Genomic DNA, 15,782 nt, shown 5'->3' with positions numbered 1-15,782 from the left:
CCACATGTGCTTTTTTCCTAAGTAGTTGCAGGTCACAGAAGACCACGGTGGAGCCACAGCGTTACCCTTATAATGTAGATCATGAGCCTACTGAGCATGCCTGTGATTAATTAGATGTGTACCATTGGCAACCAAAATTTGCATGTCTGAATACCTTTGAAAACCACAAACACCCGTATAATGTATGAAATTGCTCACAAACTGCAATAAAGCTAACTGACAGTGACACACTGTGCTATGTAGGGACAATGGTCTTAGGCCACTGGCTTGGTTCACTTACTTGCTGTATGGTTTGTTTCTCAGTGGCAGCCCCTAAATGAGCCCAATTCACTGCCATGCTTCAGTGAAACTGCTAATTGTTGAAATTCTCCTACCTTGGAATTTACATGAAAAGTACTGAAAACATAAATTTGTCTGTAACTTTCTAAAGTAACTTTTACCACAAGTAAAGAAGAAATTATAAATTTCATTAATAAAATAAGTATCCCAGATGAGTATTACACATTAAAACTTTCTGAAGCAAAGCAGTATAATGAGGAGGGCAGACAGTTTAGAACAGGAAACTTTCTTAAAATTTCTGGAATGTCCACTTACTAGCTATGGCCTCAAATAGATTTCTTAACTATTCTAGATTTTATTTTCCTTATCTGTAAAATGGAACAGTCATTCCTCTTAATGTCACAAGGTTGTTTTGATAATCAACAGAGATAACTATTAAGTGTCTATTGTTTGACCGATAGTTAAAGCTGTGTGTACATCTCCCTGTTAGCCAGATCTTATTTTTAAAGATAAAAATCTGAGCTTGCAACTTATATTTTCCCCCCAAATTCAGTGCTAGGTGAATATCACAATTTAAGTGGTTACCATTATGTTTAAGTTGTATAATTTAATTACAGGACTATCAATAGACTATGTGGAAAACAAACTTTATTGGATCAGTTCGGGAAATGGAACCATAAATAGATGCAACCTGGATGGCGGTAATTTAGAAGTAATAGAGTCAATGAAAGAAGAATTAACAAAAGCTACAGCCCTAACCATCATGGGTAAGTACAATGGTTCTATAACTAGGATGCTTGTATTGATTGGGGTTGATTAATTATGACATGTTAAAAGCTTAGAAAAGTTACTGCTCCATTAACACCAGAGCACCTTCAAATGCACATCTCTAAGAGAGTTTTTCTTTATTTTTCTTTTCTTAACCTTAGCAAACAAACATATAAGATTATCCAGATCAGCAACTTAGTGCTGTTACCAATAATACTTCACCATTATTGATTCTTGCATTATTATTATTATTGGTATTATTTTATGATTATTTTCTGGGCTCTACTACAGTGTTTTAAAGTGCAAGGGCCTTGTGTATTTGTCACAATAAAGTAAAATCATATCTCTGCTTATAAAGGATAGCTTGATCTATACAGATAATTGAAGAAACAAGGCCACAGTGTCATTGACCAATGATTTAAATTATTCTCCCACAAAAATTCTTTATACGTACACACACACACACACAAGGATTATACCCGACTAGTGATTATTTTAGAGTAGGAATTTATTTACAATTGTCTCATAAGGCAATAAGAAAATAAGGTTATTTTGTATTACCAAGCTTTGCCAAATTAACAAGAAAATTTTGTTCCATATGTATTTGTACATTTTTTTTTAAATCCCCTGAGTGAAAACAGCAGAGTTTAAATTCTGAAAGTGGTTTGGTAAATTGCAGCAATCCCCAATCATCACCCACACTATGTTTTCAAAAACTGAATTCCAATATACTTCATGAAATCAACCCAAACTAGCAAATGATATAGCCAAGGAACCCAGTAAGTTAGAGGAAGCATGTTAAAAATATGTCATAACATTTCAAGGGATGTCATTGACTCTTAATGAATATATATGCATATATATCACAAACTTTGTATACTGTAAAAATCATTGCCTCATAGAAAAATGTAGGCTTTATAAAAATTTATTTCTGGTAACATGATTGCTACCGACCCTGCTGTGAGTAGGAAATGAATACTAAACTTACGGAACTCAATGCTATGAACAAAATCTCAAAAGATGGAGCAGTAGTACATTTTAGCAAAAAAATAAAGTCTATTAGTTTCATTTCTTAATAAAATAGAAGAGAGAAAGCTTGGATGAAATCATTAAGCATATATTGGGTCAGCACTGTGAATCTTATTTGACATCCGTGCTGTACAGGAACCAGTCTTGAGTAAATTAAAATTTTTAACAAGTGAATGGTTATGTATCTGTACCTCTCCCTGCCACCATAATTTGATTAACCCTGAAAGATAAAAAATAAATGAAAGAAACCTATTAATACCTCTACTGTCAATACATTAATTGGACATATCAAAATATATCTGCAGTTTGAGGGCTTAAAATGTAAAGGACATCACCATAGAGAAGCAGGAGAGCAACTTCTACTTTCTGAAGTTCCCTAGCTGGTCTCTGAATTTGCCCTTCTGTTCAGATTACCCTTCTTTCAGGACCAGTCTACTCTTTCTCTTCAGGGATGGTATAAAGTGTGATGATGACCTGCTTCCTGCTGAGGCTAAAAAAGTATAGTCATATAAAAAAAAAAAAGGCAATAGAAAAGTAAAAAAGGAGAACCTTATCACTACCCAGGGGATTACTGATGATTATAGCTACAAATGTTTAAGAAGAAATTTGCCTACAATGATACCAAAATTGCGTATCCAGGAACAAAGATATAATATAAATTGACCAGTTTATAAAGTGACCCACATAGTGGATCCCAGATTCCTAATCCACAGAAACTATGTGAGAGAATACATGTTTATTGCTTTAAGATACTAAACTTTGGGGATAATTTGTTATACAGCAATAGATAACTAATTCATATATCATTCCATCTGCAGAACTCATTCATTTATGAACAGACTTCACGAATTGAAATACTTATTTAATAGAGTGAGGCAAGTTATAAATAGTAAAGTGTGTCAGGTGTGATAAAACCCAAGAGCTCAACATGATAATCTGTAGCAACTGCATCTAGGCTTCAGTATCTAGACTTACTTGAGGGTGGCAGAAAGTATGATAAAACTGGAGAGAGCTAATGACCCGCTTGAGGTAGAACACCTCTCAGCTCCACTTATTTTTGCCATAAGGAACATTAACAGGTTGTGCCAGATATTTCATTTTTCATGAGAAGCAAGAAATCTGAGTTTGTTGTTGTTGTTTAATCTCACAATTTAAGAACGTTAGCAAATAATCACATTAAAAAAATACCATGCAGGCCAATATACTGTACATATAGGCTAACTGTGAAGGCTAACGCTCGACAAACCAAGAAAACTAACAAATAACAACAAAAACATGACCGCAGCAATCCTCTGTGTGCTTGATTCAGCCCAGAGGCACCACTTAGTCTGGTGACATTGAATTGTAGAGTGAAAAGGATGGAGCTAAGGCTGTACCATTAGAGGGGACTTGGTAGAAAAAAAAAATAACCTGGTAGAGCTGGCATAATTTACCAAGGCAAACAGGGCATATGATTTCTCACCAAGCTTTTGTGGTCTTGTTTGACCAGACCTTGTATTCTGCCTAAGTATATACAAATGAAGAACATAGGAATGTGAGGTCAACCTCTTATTTGAGTTCAGCTGTTGACAAGGAAATGTAACTTCTAAACATAGAGCTGGCACCCTGATAGTAATGGATACTCAATTCCATTCATTCTTTTAACAAATATTCACTAGTGTCTACCATATGCCAGGCACTGCTGTATATGGTGGTGAGAATCCTGACTTCATCAAATTTGCAGAAAAGTAAGGAAGACAGACAATAAGGAGGATGGAAAATACATAGAATTATAGGTACCTGTTAAGGACCAAAAAGAGAAAAAAAGGACAAAGCAGGGAAAAGAGGTAAAAAAGTGTATGGAGTAAGAATAACATTTTAGGTTTTAGGCTGAATGGCCAAGAAGAGTGAAAGAATGTGAACCAACAAAACACTGTTTTAGTTGTTCATTTGGTTTTCAGTTTCTGTGTTATGTTTTTAAATGCTTTGTCTTAAAAAATATTTTAATTATATCAAAATAAACCTTCACAGGTGATTCTGATAATTTACCAAGTTAGGCATCTTTTAAGTTGACCATGGTTCAAATACAGTATTATCTGTGATTCACCTTTTCTCCAGTGAGTCACTTGGTCAGAAGTGATTTACACATTGTGTACAGTGGCTGTTTGATGAGGACTCTTAACACCTTTTGCTCTGGACTGAATGTTTGTGTTCCCCCAAATTCATGTGTTGGAGCCCTAATGTGATGGTACTAGGAGGTGGGGCCTATGGGAGGTAATTAGGTCATGACACTAGAGCTCCCATGATGGGATTTGTGTCATTCTAAGAAGAGACCAGAGAGCTTGCCTCTCTCTCTGCTCGTGTGAGAATACAACAAGAAAGTGCTGGCATCCTGATCTTGGACTCCAGCCTCCAGAACTGTGAGAAATAAATTTCTGTTGTTTAAATCACTCAGTCTATGGTATTTCTGTTAGAGCAGCCCAAACTAACTAAAATACCTTTCCAGTTACCAGATATAAGCTCACTAGTCTATAACTTTGAACATCAAATTCTTCCCCATTTTAAAGAATGACCTCGTCAATTTTCTCTTTCTGAATTTCAGAGCTAATGAATACAATAGTTTCTGCTTTCAAATACAATAGCTGGTAGCTCTAAAATTATATCTACTCTTTATTTTTCTGAGATAATTTTTCTCAGTATTTAGTAGTTCTTTTTAAAGAAATTTTGTTGTATAAATATACTTCAGTTTCATGATATAATAAGGTTACTTTAAAACTTTTTTTTTTTTTTCCGGCTGCGTTGGGTGTTCATTGCTGGTCATGGGCTTTCTCTAGTAGTGGCGAGAGCAGGGGGTGCTACTCTTTGTTGTGGTGCGTGGGCTTCTCAGTGCAGTGGATTCTCTTGTTGCAGAGCATGGGCTCTAGGTGCACAGGCTTCAGTAATTGTGGCTTACAGGCTCAGTAGTTGTGGCACACGGGCTTAGTTGCTTCGCGGCATGTGGAATCTTCCTGGACCAGGGCTTGAACCTGTGTCCCCTGCATTGACAGGTGGATTCTCAACCACTGCGCCATCAGGGAGGTCCTCTAAAACATTTTCTTACATGATGTTCAAGAGATTTGTGTTATAAAAATAGTGTATACTCAGCTATGTTATATTTAACTATGTTATATTTAACTATTAAGCTATGTTATATGTAACAATAGTTTTCAGATACAGAACTTTTTTGTTTGTTTTTATTCACCTTTTCCCCATAACTTTTGGCATTTTCCTAATCATTAATGTCTGCAGGAGACAGTGAGGTAATCACAAATTAATCCAGTTGCTGTTCACTGTTAAGTGCATTTATGAGGAGAAGGAAGTTGAAACTATTGAGTAAAATTAGGGTTTGCGGGTTATTTTGGATTATATTTAACATACTGTTCCTTTTGACTGTCAGCATATGCGGTTTGTGAGCAGGCTACATATATCGTATTCACATTGAAGAGAAAGTTAGAAAAACCCATTCATGGAACTGAGAGAGAATATACAAATAAAACAAATGTGCTGGCTGAAATAGGCTGAATAATATTTGGAGAAAATTAAGATGGGATTCAGGAAATAGAAGGATGGTAACTTAGCTGTATTTTGTACTTTTAGGGTGAGGCAGGGAAGAGCTGGGGCAAATGGACCAGAGATTTAAAATAAAAGTGAGGATATAGGAATTATTCAAACAACCTTGAAGAAATCTGCATATCTGTATAGAAAATCCTTGGCAATTGTGGATTTAGTGGTCAGCATCTTATTCAAGCATAGGTGATCCTCATACAGTCCATTAAAATGTGTCATGTAGTAATTTGTCAAGTTTTGCTAGGGCAAGAGTTTGAGTCCTGGACACTACAAGGGGTATGACATTGAATTTAAACCTTCATCCCACCCTCACACCTAATGAGCTTTTTATTCATTAGCTCATATGTTACTCCATTACGTATACAGTATTCTCATTGAGATTCAAGTATACATCTCCTTTTTTTGTTTCATTTTGTGGTAGTATATGATCTTTGGAAATTATATCTACCATGGTATTTGTAGGTAGGAATTCCAAAGGTAACATGGCGGATTCTTTTTGAATGTCAGGGGATATATATTAGTAGCCTTATTTATGTGATTATATCATAGACTTTTAGAATTAAATGTAACCTTAGAGATCATTAAGGTTATTTTGTCAGTTGAAAAAGTGTAATTTATGCTCCAGCTGTGGATATGGGGCAACTATAGAACTCTATGTCTTAATTTTCTGTTCTGCGAAAATATGAGCTTTGACCATATGAGCTACAAAGTTTTAAAAGCTTGTATGATTTCATCACTAATAGGTTGATCCAGTGAACAGGAAATTATTTAAAATAAACCGGTATCTAAGTTGAAATAATACAAGAGAAGCAATAAAAATTTGGCTAAAAATAAAATTCATGGGTGAAGTTATGTTTTTTTAATAATTTTTAAAACTTATTTATTTATTTATTGGCTGTGTCGGGTTTTCGTTGCTGCACACAGGCTTTCTCTAGTTGCGGAGAGCAGGGGCCACTCTTCGTTGTGGCGAGCAGGGGCCACTCTTCGTTGTGGCACGTGGGCTCCTCATTGTAGTATGGCTTCTCTTGTTGGGAAGCACTCACTCCAAGCAAGTGGGCTTCAGTAGTTGTGGCACATGGGCCCTAGAGCGCAGGCTCAATAGTTGTGGCTCACAGGCTTAGTTGCTCCATGGCATGTGGGATCTTCCTGGAGCAGGGATCAAGCCCATGTCCCCTGCACTGGCAGGTGGATTCCTAACCACTGTGCAACCTAGGAAGTCCCATGTGTGAAGTTTTGTTAATCAGAGTTCATATTAATCTGTTTTAGAAGTTGGGCAAAGTATCCACTTTTGACTGTTTTTAATTTTATTGAAGTATAGTTGATTTACAATGTTGTGGACAGTGGGTTTCTTTCTTTTTTTTTTTAAGCCATTTATTGGAATATAATTGCTTTACACTGTTGTGCCAGTTTTTGCTGTACAACAAAGTGAATCAGCTCTATTTATACATATATCCCTATATCCCCTTACTCCTGCAACTCCCTCCCACCCTCCCTATTCCAGCCCTCTCAGTCATCACCGATCATCAAGTTGATCTCCCTGTGTTATGCAGCAGCTTCCCACTAGCTATCTATTTTACATTTAGTAGTGTATACATGTCAATGCTACTCCCTCATGAGAATTTGGTAGATGTTTACAACATAGGATTGCTTAAGTTAATTGTTTTAGAATAGATTTGTTCTTTTTTTTTTTTTTTTACAAATAACATCTTTATTATATTAGATTTCATGAAAACTTTTTCATTTTATTTACGCTTATGATGGAGTCAAAAAAAAAGTGACAAAAACTAGTTCATATTCTTAGCCACTTTCATTTTCTCAAATTCACCAAAACAGTTTGTATACAAATAAATATTTGTGTCAATACTGGATACACTGAGAAAAAAATATGGAACGCTTCACGAATTTACGTGTCATCCTTGCGCAGGGGCCATGCTAATCTCCTCTGTATCGTTCCAATTTTAGTATATGTGCTGCCGAAGCGAGCACTGGATTTGTTCTTTTTATAAATCTCTGTCTTCAACACCTATCTGATCTTAGAGTCACTTGCAAAAATTGGCAAACTTCTCTTTAAAATAAAAGGAGCTTTAGATCACAAGTAAAGTAAAACAACAACGACAAAAAAGTTACACATTTTCTATGAATACCTAAGCCCTCTCAGTTGAATTTTTCTGTGTTATCAATCACAGTTTAAATATATTATACTATTGATCTCTCAAGTAGCAATTTGCCAGAATAGGCTTAATATGTAAATATTAGAAGGATATTGAATTTTGGATACTGTTAGGATCGATCAGGGAGGAGAAAAAGGCATATTCTATGTGCATTTTCAGTCTCTTATCAGAAACAAACTCAGCCCTGTAATGAGTAAAAAGTTGGCTTCTCTTGATTTGGTTATGAACATTTTTATTTTAAATCAGTGTTAATAAAATAATCATTTGCCCTTTAGGGAGCCCTTGAAAGGCTTCACCAAATTTACCCCTTAAGGACATTTGTTCATACTTTACATAGGTTCACTTCACAAAATTGAAGTCATCGTAATAGGTGCTATGAAGATTCTCAGTATAGGATAGTCTGCCATGGAAAACCAAGGCTGTCAGAATAAAATGCTTCCAGAACCAGCTGAATATCAGAGAAGGTCATATTTATTTGCTTGAGAATGAATACAGTGTTAATATTGTTGAGGACTAAAAGTTTTGAATGTTCCCACTGCAGTTTCTACAGCAAAGCACAACCATGTAGTCTCTTTGCTGACAGAAAAAAACTCTAAGCTTAATGGCAAAAACATTAGTATACTGACACTTAAGCTCGCTCCACCAATTTCTCAATGATATGCTTTTATCATTTGTATCTGTATGCTTTTCAGCCAATTATTATTTGATGTAATGACATTTAGAGTTTATTAAAAAGAAAGAATATCTAGCACTCAATTTGCACACTTGTCAATTTCCTCAGATATATAATACACTTTATAAATAATAGAAATGTGAAAAATATGTATACAATAAACAACCCTGTGAAACTGACATGCAGAAATCATCAAAAACCTTTTTTTTTTCTACGTTACTTCCTAAGATAAATTATTATGGCAAGCTGTCATGGCATCTATGAAACATTATCAATGATAGCAAGGGACGGGCTGTGAGTGTGGTGCGTTAAATCTTCCTAAGAACCTTAGACAGGGCACTTGCAGATTCACATTGGAATCTAGTCTGAAAGGATTCTGTATCTCATGTTCTTATGACAAGGTGGCGAGTCTGATAACTTGAAAGTTCTTGACTTCAGTAGTCCACCTAGAGAAGTCATTTCCTCTGTTTTGAACAAGGCAAGTCCACTTTACATGGTGTCAAGTGCAGGTTTTGTTTTTTTTTAAATCATAGCTTACTGGATATTTCTCTGCTTCTGAATGTGAAAAGAAGCTGAGACTTAGTTTCAAAGGAGTTCTTACTCCTTATGAGACTCTTCCCTCCCCCGCTTCCTTTTCTTTCTTTGAATCCTCCCTCCCTTGGACTGTTCCTTGGATTGCCAGTTTTCTTTTTATGTCGGATAGCTCTGCCCCTTTCATTGTTTTGTTGTTTATTTTTCTTTCGCAGTCTAGTTAGCTACTTACTAACGTTTTATTTGGGCTACTAAGACAACTTCTTAAGTTCTTTCCACTTTTCATATCTCTGGTCCCCAGACTATTAAGGCCTGCAGGGTTCAGACCTGCTGTGAAACCCCCCTCCTCAGCCCCGCCACCTTAGTCATAATTTTTCAGAGTCTGGAATAAGCCCTCACAACTTACTCTGAAGTGCTCATTTTTTTCTCTCCTTTTCATTCACCAGAAGTTGTTTGTCACATTATTATTAGTTTTACCTTATAGATAAATGAAACTTAAGGTCAGTAAGTTTTGTTAAAACCCAAAGCATTATTTGTCTTATCTTATAGATAAGGAAACAGGGTCAATAAGATTTTTGAAAACCCAGTCCTCTGAGACTCAAGCTCAGAGATCCTGTCTCAAGTTAAGTGCTGTTTCCATTACCAGGAAGAGCCTTCCCTGTCATAACTCTACTTTTCATTTGATCCTCCTCTATCCTGCAGTTGCAATACATCCAGGCAAACTGTTCCCCTGTATCTGATCATGTCCTACTTATTTCCATTTGTCTTGCTATTCCTTGTTCTTTGACTGCCTTCCATATTTATCGGTCACCCTAATGGGTGAAAAATTACCTTTCAAGGCCTACTTCAACTATACATCCGTGATTTGAAATCTTTCCCTCCTCTGAACCCCTTTGTATTTTTCTAACGTAGTGGAATATTTGTCTTTTCTGGTGAGTGAACATGTCTCACTTCTCCATAATTTGGGACTACATTTTATTCATATATGCATCATTCATGACACACAAAAAGATGCTTCGCACTGAGCACATTTCATTAAGTAATGGCAGAATAGATAAATATTTAAAACAATGATCATCTACACACCAAACCTCTGCCACAGCAATCAAAATATATTTTCAAGTAAAGCAGGCAAATGTTTATGTAGCATGACTACAACCATAAATATATAATTAAAATATATATTGAAATAAATATAAAACTAAAATACTTTCAAATATATGGATTTCAATTAAAAAGGGAAGAAAATGAATAATAAGTGTGTAAACATAGTGAATCACTTCTGACACATATTCTATATGTGTATATATAGAGAGAGAAATGCAAGAAAAGAAGAGCTGTATTGAATGATATTTGTTCTCAAAGGAACTAAACAGCTTCATGGAAGAAGAAGGAAGAAAAAAAAGAATACCCCAAGACACACACAAGTGAAAGAGTTCCACAACAAAACAAAAACGTTGGTGTTTGGAATGTTTTAGGCAGTTGGGCCTAACAGCATTATTCTCTTTAATGATAATAATCGGTAGTCTAAATAAATAAAGCCTTCTAGTATTTAATTTATAAATCTTAACTCATGTAATTCGCACAGCACTTCCCTGAGAGGGGTACCATTAACACTGCTTACTCCAGAGCTCCCAGCCGAGGTTCAGCTAGCTGAAATTAATTGCCCAGTGTTACCTGGTTAGTAAATAGTGTAGCAAGCTTTCTTATCTATGATTCTTAGTCCTTAAAACTTGAGTTTCTTCCAGGAATTTGTCTTGTAGCTGTAGTCACGCTAAGATATATATGCACTGAGATGTATACAAGAATATACTTTGAAGTGGTACTTGTAATTAGAAAAGGCTGAGGAAAAGAATAACCTGCATGTGTATTGTAAAGGACTAGCCAGATGAATCATGAAATGTTCATGTACAGTGAAATACTAGGCAGTTATTAAACATGAGGTAAATCTATATATTGATTTGAAGCATTCTCTAGAATATATTTTTAATTGAAAATAGCTAGGTTCAAAAAGCCTATACAGAATGCTCCAGTTTTTATCATATGTATGCATTTCTTTAAAAAAATTATATACGTATATTTTTTAATCATGTGCTTTTATCCATTATGCTGCACTATTTTTCTCAATAACTATTGTTTGGAGCTCAGCTACTCTAGTTTACAAGTTAGTACTAATAGACACAGTAACCATGCAAAGGAAATATTGAAACTGCAGTGTTGCCTTTGAAAAAAATGTGGGTGGTTCAAGGTCAAAGCTGGGTCTCTAACATAATTCTTGTCTACCTCCAGAGTTAGATTTCTTCTCACTATGCCAGTGATTCTCAAACCCAAGGTGATTTTTGTCTACCAGGGAATATTTTTCAATGTCTGAAAACATCACAGTTGCTGGGAAGAAAGTTTGCTACTAGCATTCTAGGGGGTGAAAAATAGGAATACTGGTGAACGTCCTACAAGGCACAGTAGAGTCTCCTATAACAAGGAACTGTTTGGCCCAAAATGTCATTAGTGCCAGGCTTGAGAAACCCACTCATATCAAAAAGATTCCTTCTGATTCTCAAAGACCAATCACCTGTATGAAGCCTGATATTGTAACTGTAGGCCTGTCATCACAAATTTTGGTTAAAATAGAAAGTCTTAAAAATATATATAAATACCAGGCAGAAATAGAGACACATATGTAGAGAAAAAATATGGACACTAAGTGGGGAAAGCTGGGGTGGGGGGGATGAATTGGGAGATTGGGATTGCCATATATACGTTACTAATAAAAAATATCAAATTGTACACTTTAAATATATGCAGTTTATTGTATGTCAATTACATCTCAATAAAAGTTCCTTATATATATATATAGATATATATATAGATAGATAGATAGAAACAAACACCTGGTGTTTATAAAAGCTGCTGGTATGAAATTGTCTTGGAGAGAAAGATAGGGTGGCAGAAAAGGGAGGGGAGATACACTTCTATGTTTGTTTTCTTTCTTTTAAATGTAACTTGATGAAAAAGAGTCAGAATTTGCTTCTCTTATTTTTCTGTTTATACTTATGTATTGTATCATAATACAGAGAACACACTGTCCCAATTTTGATTTATTCACCCATTCAGCAGTCTATCAAGTGACTATTATAAACAGCAGGGCATAAAGCAGTTAACAATTCCATTACTAAGGGGCTGGTATTCCCAGTGTGGGAAAAGAGTGTACAGTTGACCCTTGAACAACATGGATTTGAATGATGTGAATCCACTTATACAGGGATTTTTTTCAATAGTAAATACTACAGGACTACATGATCTGCGGTTGTTTGAACCCTTGGATGCAGAATCACAGGTAAGGAGGAACCACATAGTCAGAGCGCCAACTTTAAGTTACACTTAGATTTTCAACTTCCAAGAGGGCCAGTGCCCCTAAGCCCTGAGTTGTCCAAGGGTCAGCTGTAAAAGCAAATAAATGACTGACATAAAGTTTGTCAAGTGGTGAAAGATACTAATGGAGAAAATCCAACTAGGGCATACGAATAGGGAGTGCTGAGTTGGGTTCGGAAAGAGGAAGCAGAAAAATTATAATTTGAAAGTAGAGAGGTCATGGCAGTTTTCACTGGGAAATGGCAGTTGAGCAAGAATCTGCAGAAAGTGAAGGAGTGAGTTATTCAGGTATCTGGGGGAAGAACATTTAAGGAAGAGAGAGAAAACAGGAAATGCAAATTTACTATTGAACCATATTTTCAAATACTTTTTGCGTTTAGAAGAGTTTGTTTTTGTTTTGTTTGTTTGTTTAATGCTCTAGTCATTCAACTTACTTTCCTCCTCCATGGAGCTTTTGCTGTGTTTCAGAAATACCTGATGTGTACATGTAATTTTACTTCTGCCATTAAACTAATCTACTAAAATAGTATATAAAATTAATTTATGCATATAATATGAGCTAAAAGTAGTCATCTACAATAACTTTACTTCTCCAAAAGAAAGCTTTTAGTTTTCGTGTGTATGAAATTCTTAATGATCATGAAATTAGTTCTGCCCCATGTGTTTTTCTTTATTTCCAATTTATTTTATACAAAGTTGCTCTTGATGATTATGCATTTTAATAAGAAAGAAATTTCTAGTAAATATGATTATTTCAAGCTGTTCTGGTTAATGTTTATAGAAATAATAAACCATAAATCAGTCATGTGAAGAAATTATAGTTATTTAAAACAAACAACTTTGTAGAATTTCTAGTTTGTTGCTTTAATTTCAAATGTTCTAAAATTAAAAGCTTGAATGATTTATATGTTTATGAAATTGTATTATGCCAATTAAAATTATCTAGATTTAGAAAAATTATTAACATATTCTTTAAGAAAAGATTGACTTTTTTTGAAAGAATGATCTCTAGACACCAGAGTATACATTTGTAAAGTATTACTCAGTAGAAAGCATTCATGAAACATGGAATATAATGTTTGAGAATGGTTCTTTTAGTGAAGAGTCTTTAAAACAGATCAGAAAAAATAATGCCAGTTTGTGTCTATCATAAGGATTGAAAAAAATGTTAATTTTCTTAGATATATGAATGACCATCAGTGCAATTATATTAGCTATCTATATAATTATTATTGTCATGTTTATACCTGAATTATGTAAGCATGTTCTACTTAAGAAACTTCAAGTGATGAAAAGCTGGACAAATAACATATCATTTAAAAAGATTCAAATGATATTTTACTTACTTAAAAATCATGTTTACAACTGCTTTCCAGCAAAAGATTCAGTGATTTAATTGTTACACTTATATTGCATTTCTCTCTATAATTTGATATATACAAACCAGTTTATTTTAAGTGCACTATAATTATGCTATGTATTTTTAGTGATTCTGCTTTCAAATCATGCTTTTTAAAAAGGGATAATTTACTTTTTAGTGAGCAATGTCACTTAGTTTAAAGAACTTCAAATACAGCCACCTAAATTTTCTAAGCCATCAGTCTTCTAATTGCTGTAATACTATTCATTAAAGTAACAGTAATATATGAAATATTTCCAGGCAATTTGCCCAGTACTAAGTATAGTACATAGTTGTCTTCTCTAAGTACTCAAACCACCATTAATGAAAACTAATAGCCCATCAAAATTTACATTAAATGTACTATGAGAAATCTCCAAAGGACTATATGTGATTCTATTCCAGCAATTTTTGTCACCTTAAATTGCTATGTTCCAATATGTTACTCTTCATAATGCTTATTACCTTACAGAATGGATAAATACTACAATTGCAAAGTACATCAAGTACTGTTTTTTTAACCAGATTATAATTAGTGATCGGAGAATGGTCTCATTAACATAAATGGAATAATTAAATCATCTCAGCTTTACCATACTTAAAAGCATTAAATAGTGATTGTTTCCCTTTTGTAAACTACTAAAGTTTCACTATTCTGTAGTCATTTTCAGGAAAAAAAAATAGTGTTCATGTTTATTGCATTAAAATAAGAATAAATTTGAAAATATATAATTTTTTGAGTAGAGATATAATTATTTTATATTGCCCCATGTCTCCCCTTTCATTTAAAAAGAAGAAATAATAAATGTTTAGAGTGGGAAAAGTTGCTTGTAGTGTGCTTTAGATTTATGATAGAATTTCGAGTTCATATAATTTACAACAATATTTTAATTAGAGCTAGAAAATGAATCAAGAGACTCAAAGAGGTCGTTCCAGAAGTCTGCCCATATACTGTAGGCATTATCTCATGTTGGAATACAACAAATAACTTGGAATCATATCATGATCTGGTGAGTATTATTCATTTAAACTGAAGTTGAACAATCAGACCTGAGTCCTTCTACTATAGTAGTCCTACTTATCCCTGGGGGGATACATTCCAAGACCCCCAGTGGATGCCTGAAAATGAGGACAATACCAAATCCTATAGAGTATGTTTGTTTTCCTATACATAGATACCTATGATAAAGTTTCATTTATAAATTAGACATAGAAGGAGATTAACAATAACTAATCATAAAATAGAACAATTATAAAAATATGTTGTAAAGTTATGTGAATGTGGTCTTTTTCTCTCTTCTCTCTCTCAAAACATTGTACTGTAATCACCTTTCTTCTTGTGAATATGTGAGATGATAAAATGACTGTGAGGAGATAAGGTGAATGGCATAGGTAGTGTGACATAGGGTTAGGCTACTATTGACCTTCTGACTCTCCAGCTAGAGGAGGATCATTTGTTTTGGGTGATCTTCGATCACTGAGCCATGACAATGATCACTGAGCCATGACAACATAGGTGGTTGGATGTCGGAAAAAAGACAGTGTTGATGGTAGGGGACCCCAGCCTGGCTGAAACAGGACTGCACAAGATTTCGTCATGCTACTCAGGCCAGTGTGCAACTTAAAACTTATGAAATGTTTATTTTTTTGAATTTTCCATTTAGTATTTTCAGATCTTGGTTGACCTTGGGTCACTGGAAACCATGGAAATTGAAACCTCAGATAAGGGAGATTACTATATTTGGCAGTTTTGTTCAACCCAAATTAGACTTGGATAGATGGCATCTCATCACAGACCATTTGGGGGGGTCATATATACCTAGATTTAGGTAAATTAAAAAAAAATAATGTGTACTTGAGCATCAGTATCAAATTTCTGTTTTTTCTCTTTTCGTAATCAGTATCAGCACGAAGTTGAAACAAATGTCTGCATCATTTAATACTAATTAACAGGGTTCCATATTTAAACTGTAACCTT

The 15,782-nt window shown here is 34.6% G+C and overlaps 1 protein-coding gene and 1 non-coding gene across 2 annotated transcripts in view; one reads left to right on the top strand and one right to left on the bottom strand.

Annotated features, from left to right (window-relative positions):
• LRP1B (LDL receptor related protein 1B) overlaps positions 1 to 15,782 on the top strand; it is a 1,778,947-nt gene that overhangs the window by 1,242,810 nt on the left and 520,355 nt on the right. Inside the window, exon 32 of the mRNA XM_057745031.1 lies at positions 897 to 1,046. Within this exon, the coding sequence (XP_057601014.1) occupies positions 897 to 1,046 (150 nt within the window). The remainder of the gene's footprint in view (positions 1 to 896; positions 1,047 to 15,782) is intronic.
• On the bottom strand, positions 7,541 to 7,647 carry LOC130859778 (U6 spliceosomal RNA). Its single transcript, XR_009055320.1, has one exon. It is a non-coding gene; the product is annotated as a U6 spliceosomal RNA (small nuclear RNA).

The sequence above is a fragment of the Hippopotamus amphibius genome, chromosome 8 (assembly GCF_030028045.1).
Source record: "Hippopotamus amphibius kiboko isolate mHipAmp2 chromosome 8, mHipAmp2.hap2, whole genome shotgun sequence".
NCBI classification, from domain to species: Eukaryota; Metazoa; Chordata; class Mammalia; order Artiodactyla; family Hippopotamidae; genus Hippopotamus; species Hippopotamus amphibius.
The sequence above is the reverse complement of the archived record's forward strand: the minus strand, read 5'-3'. Positions and strand labels throughout refer to the sequence as shown.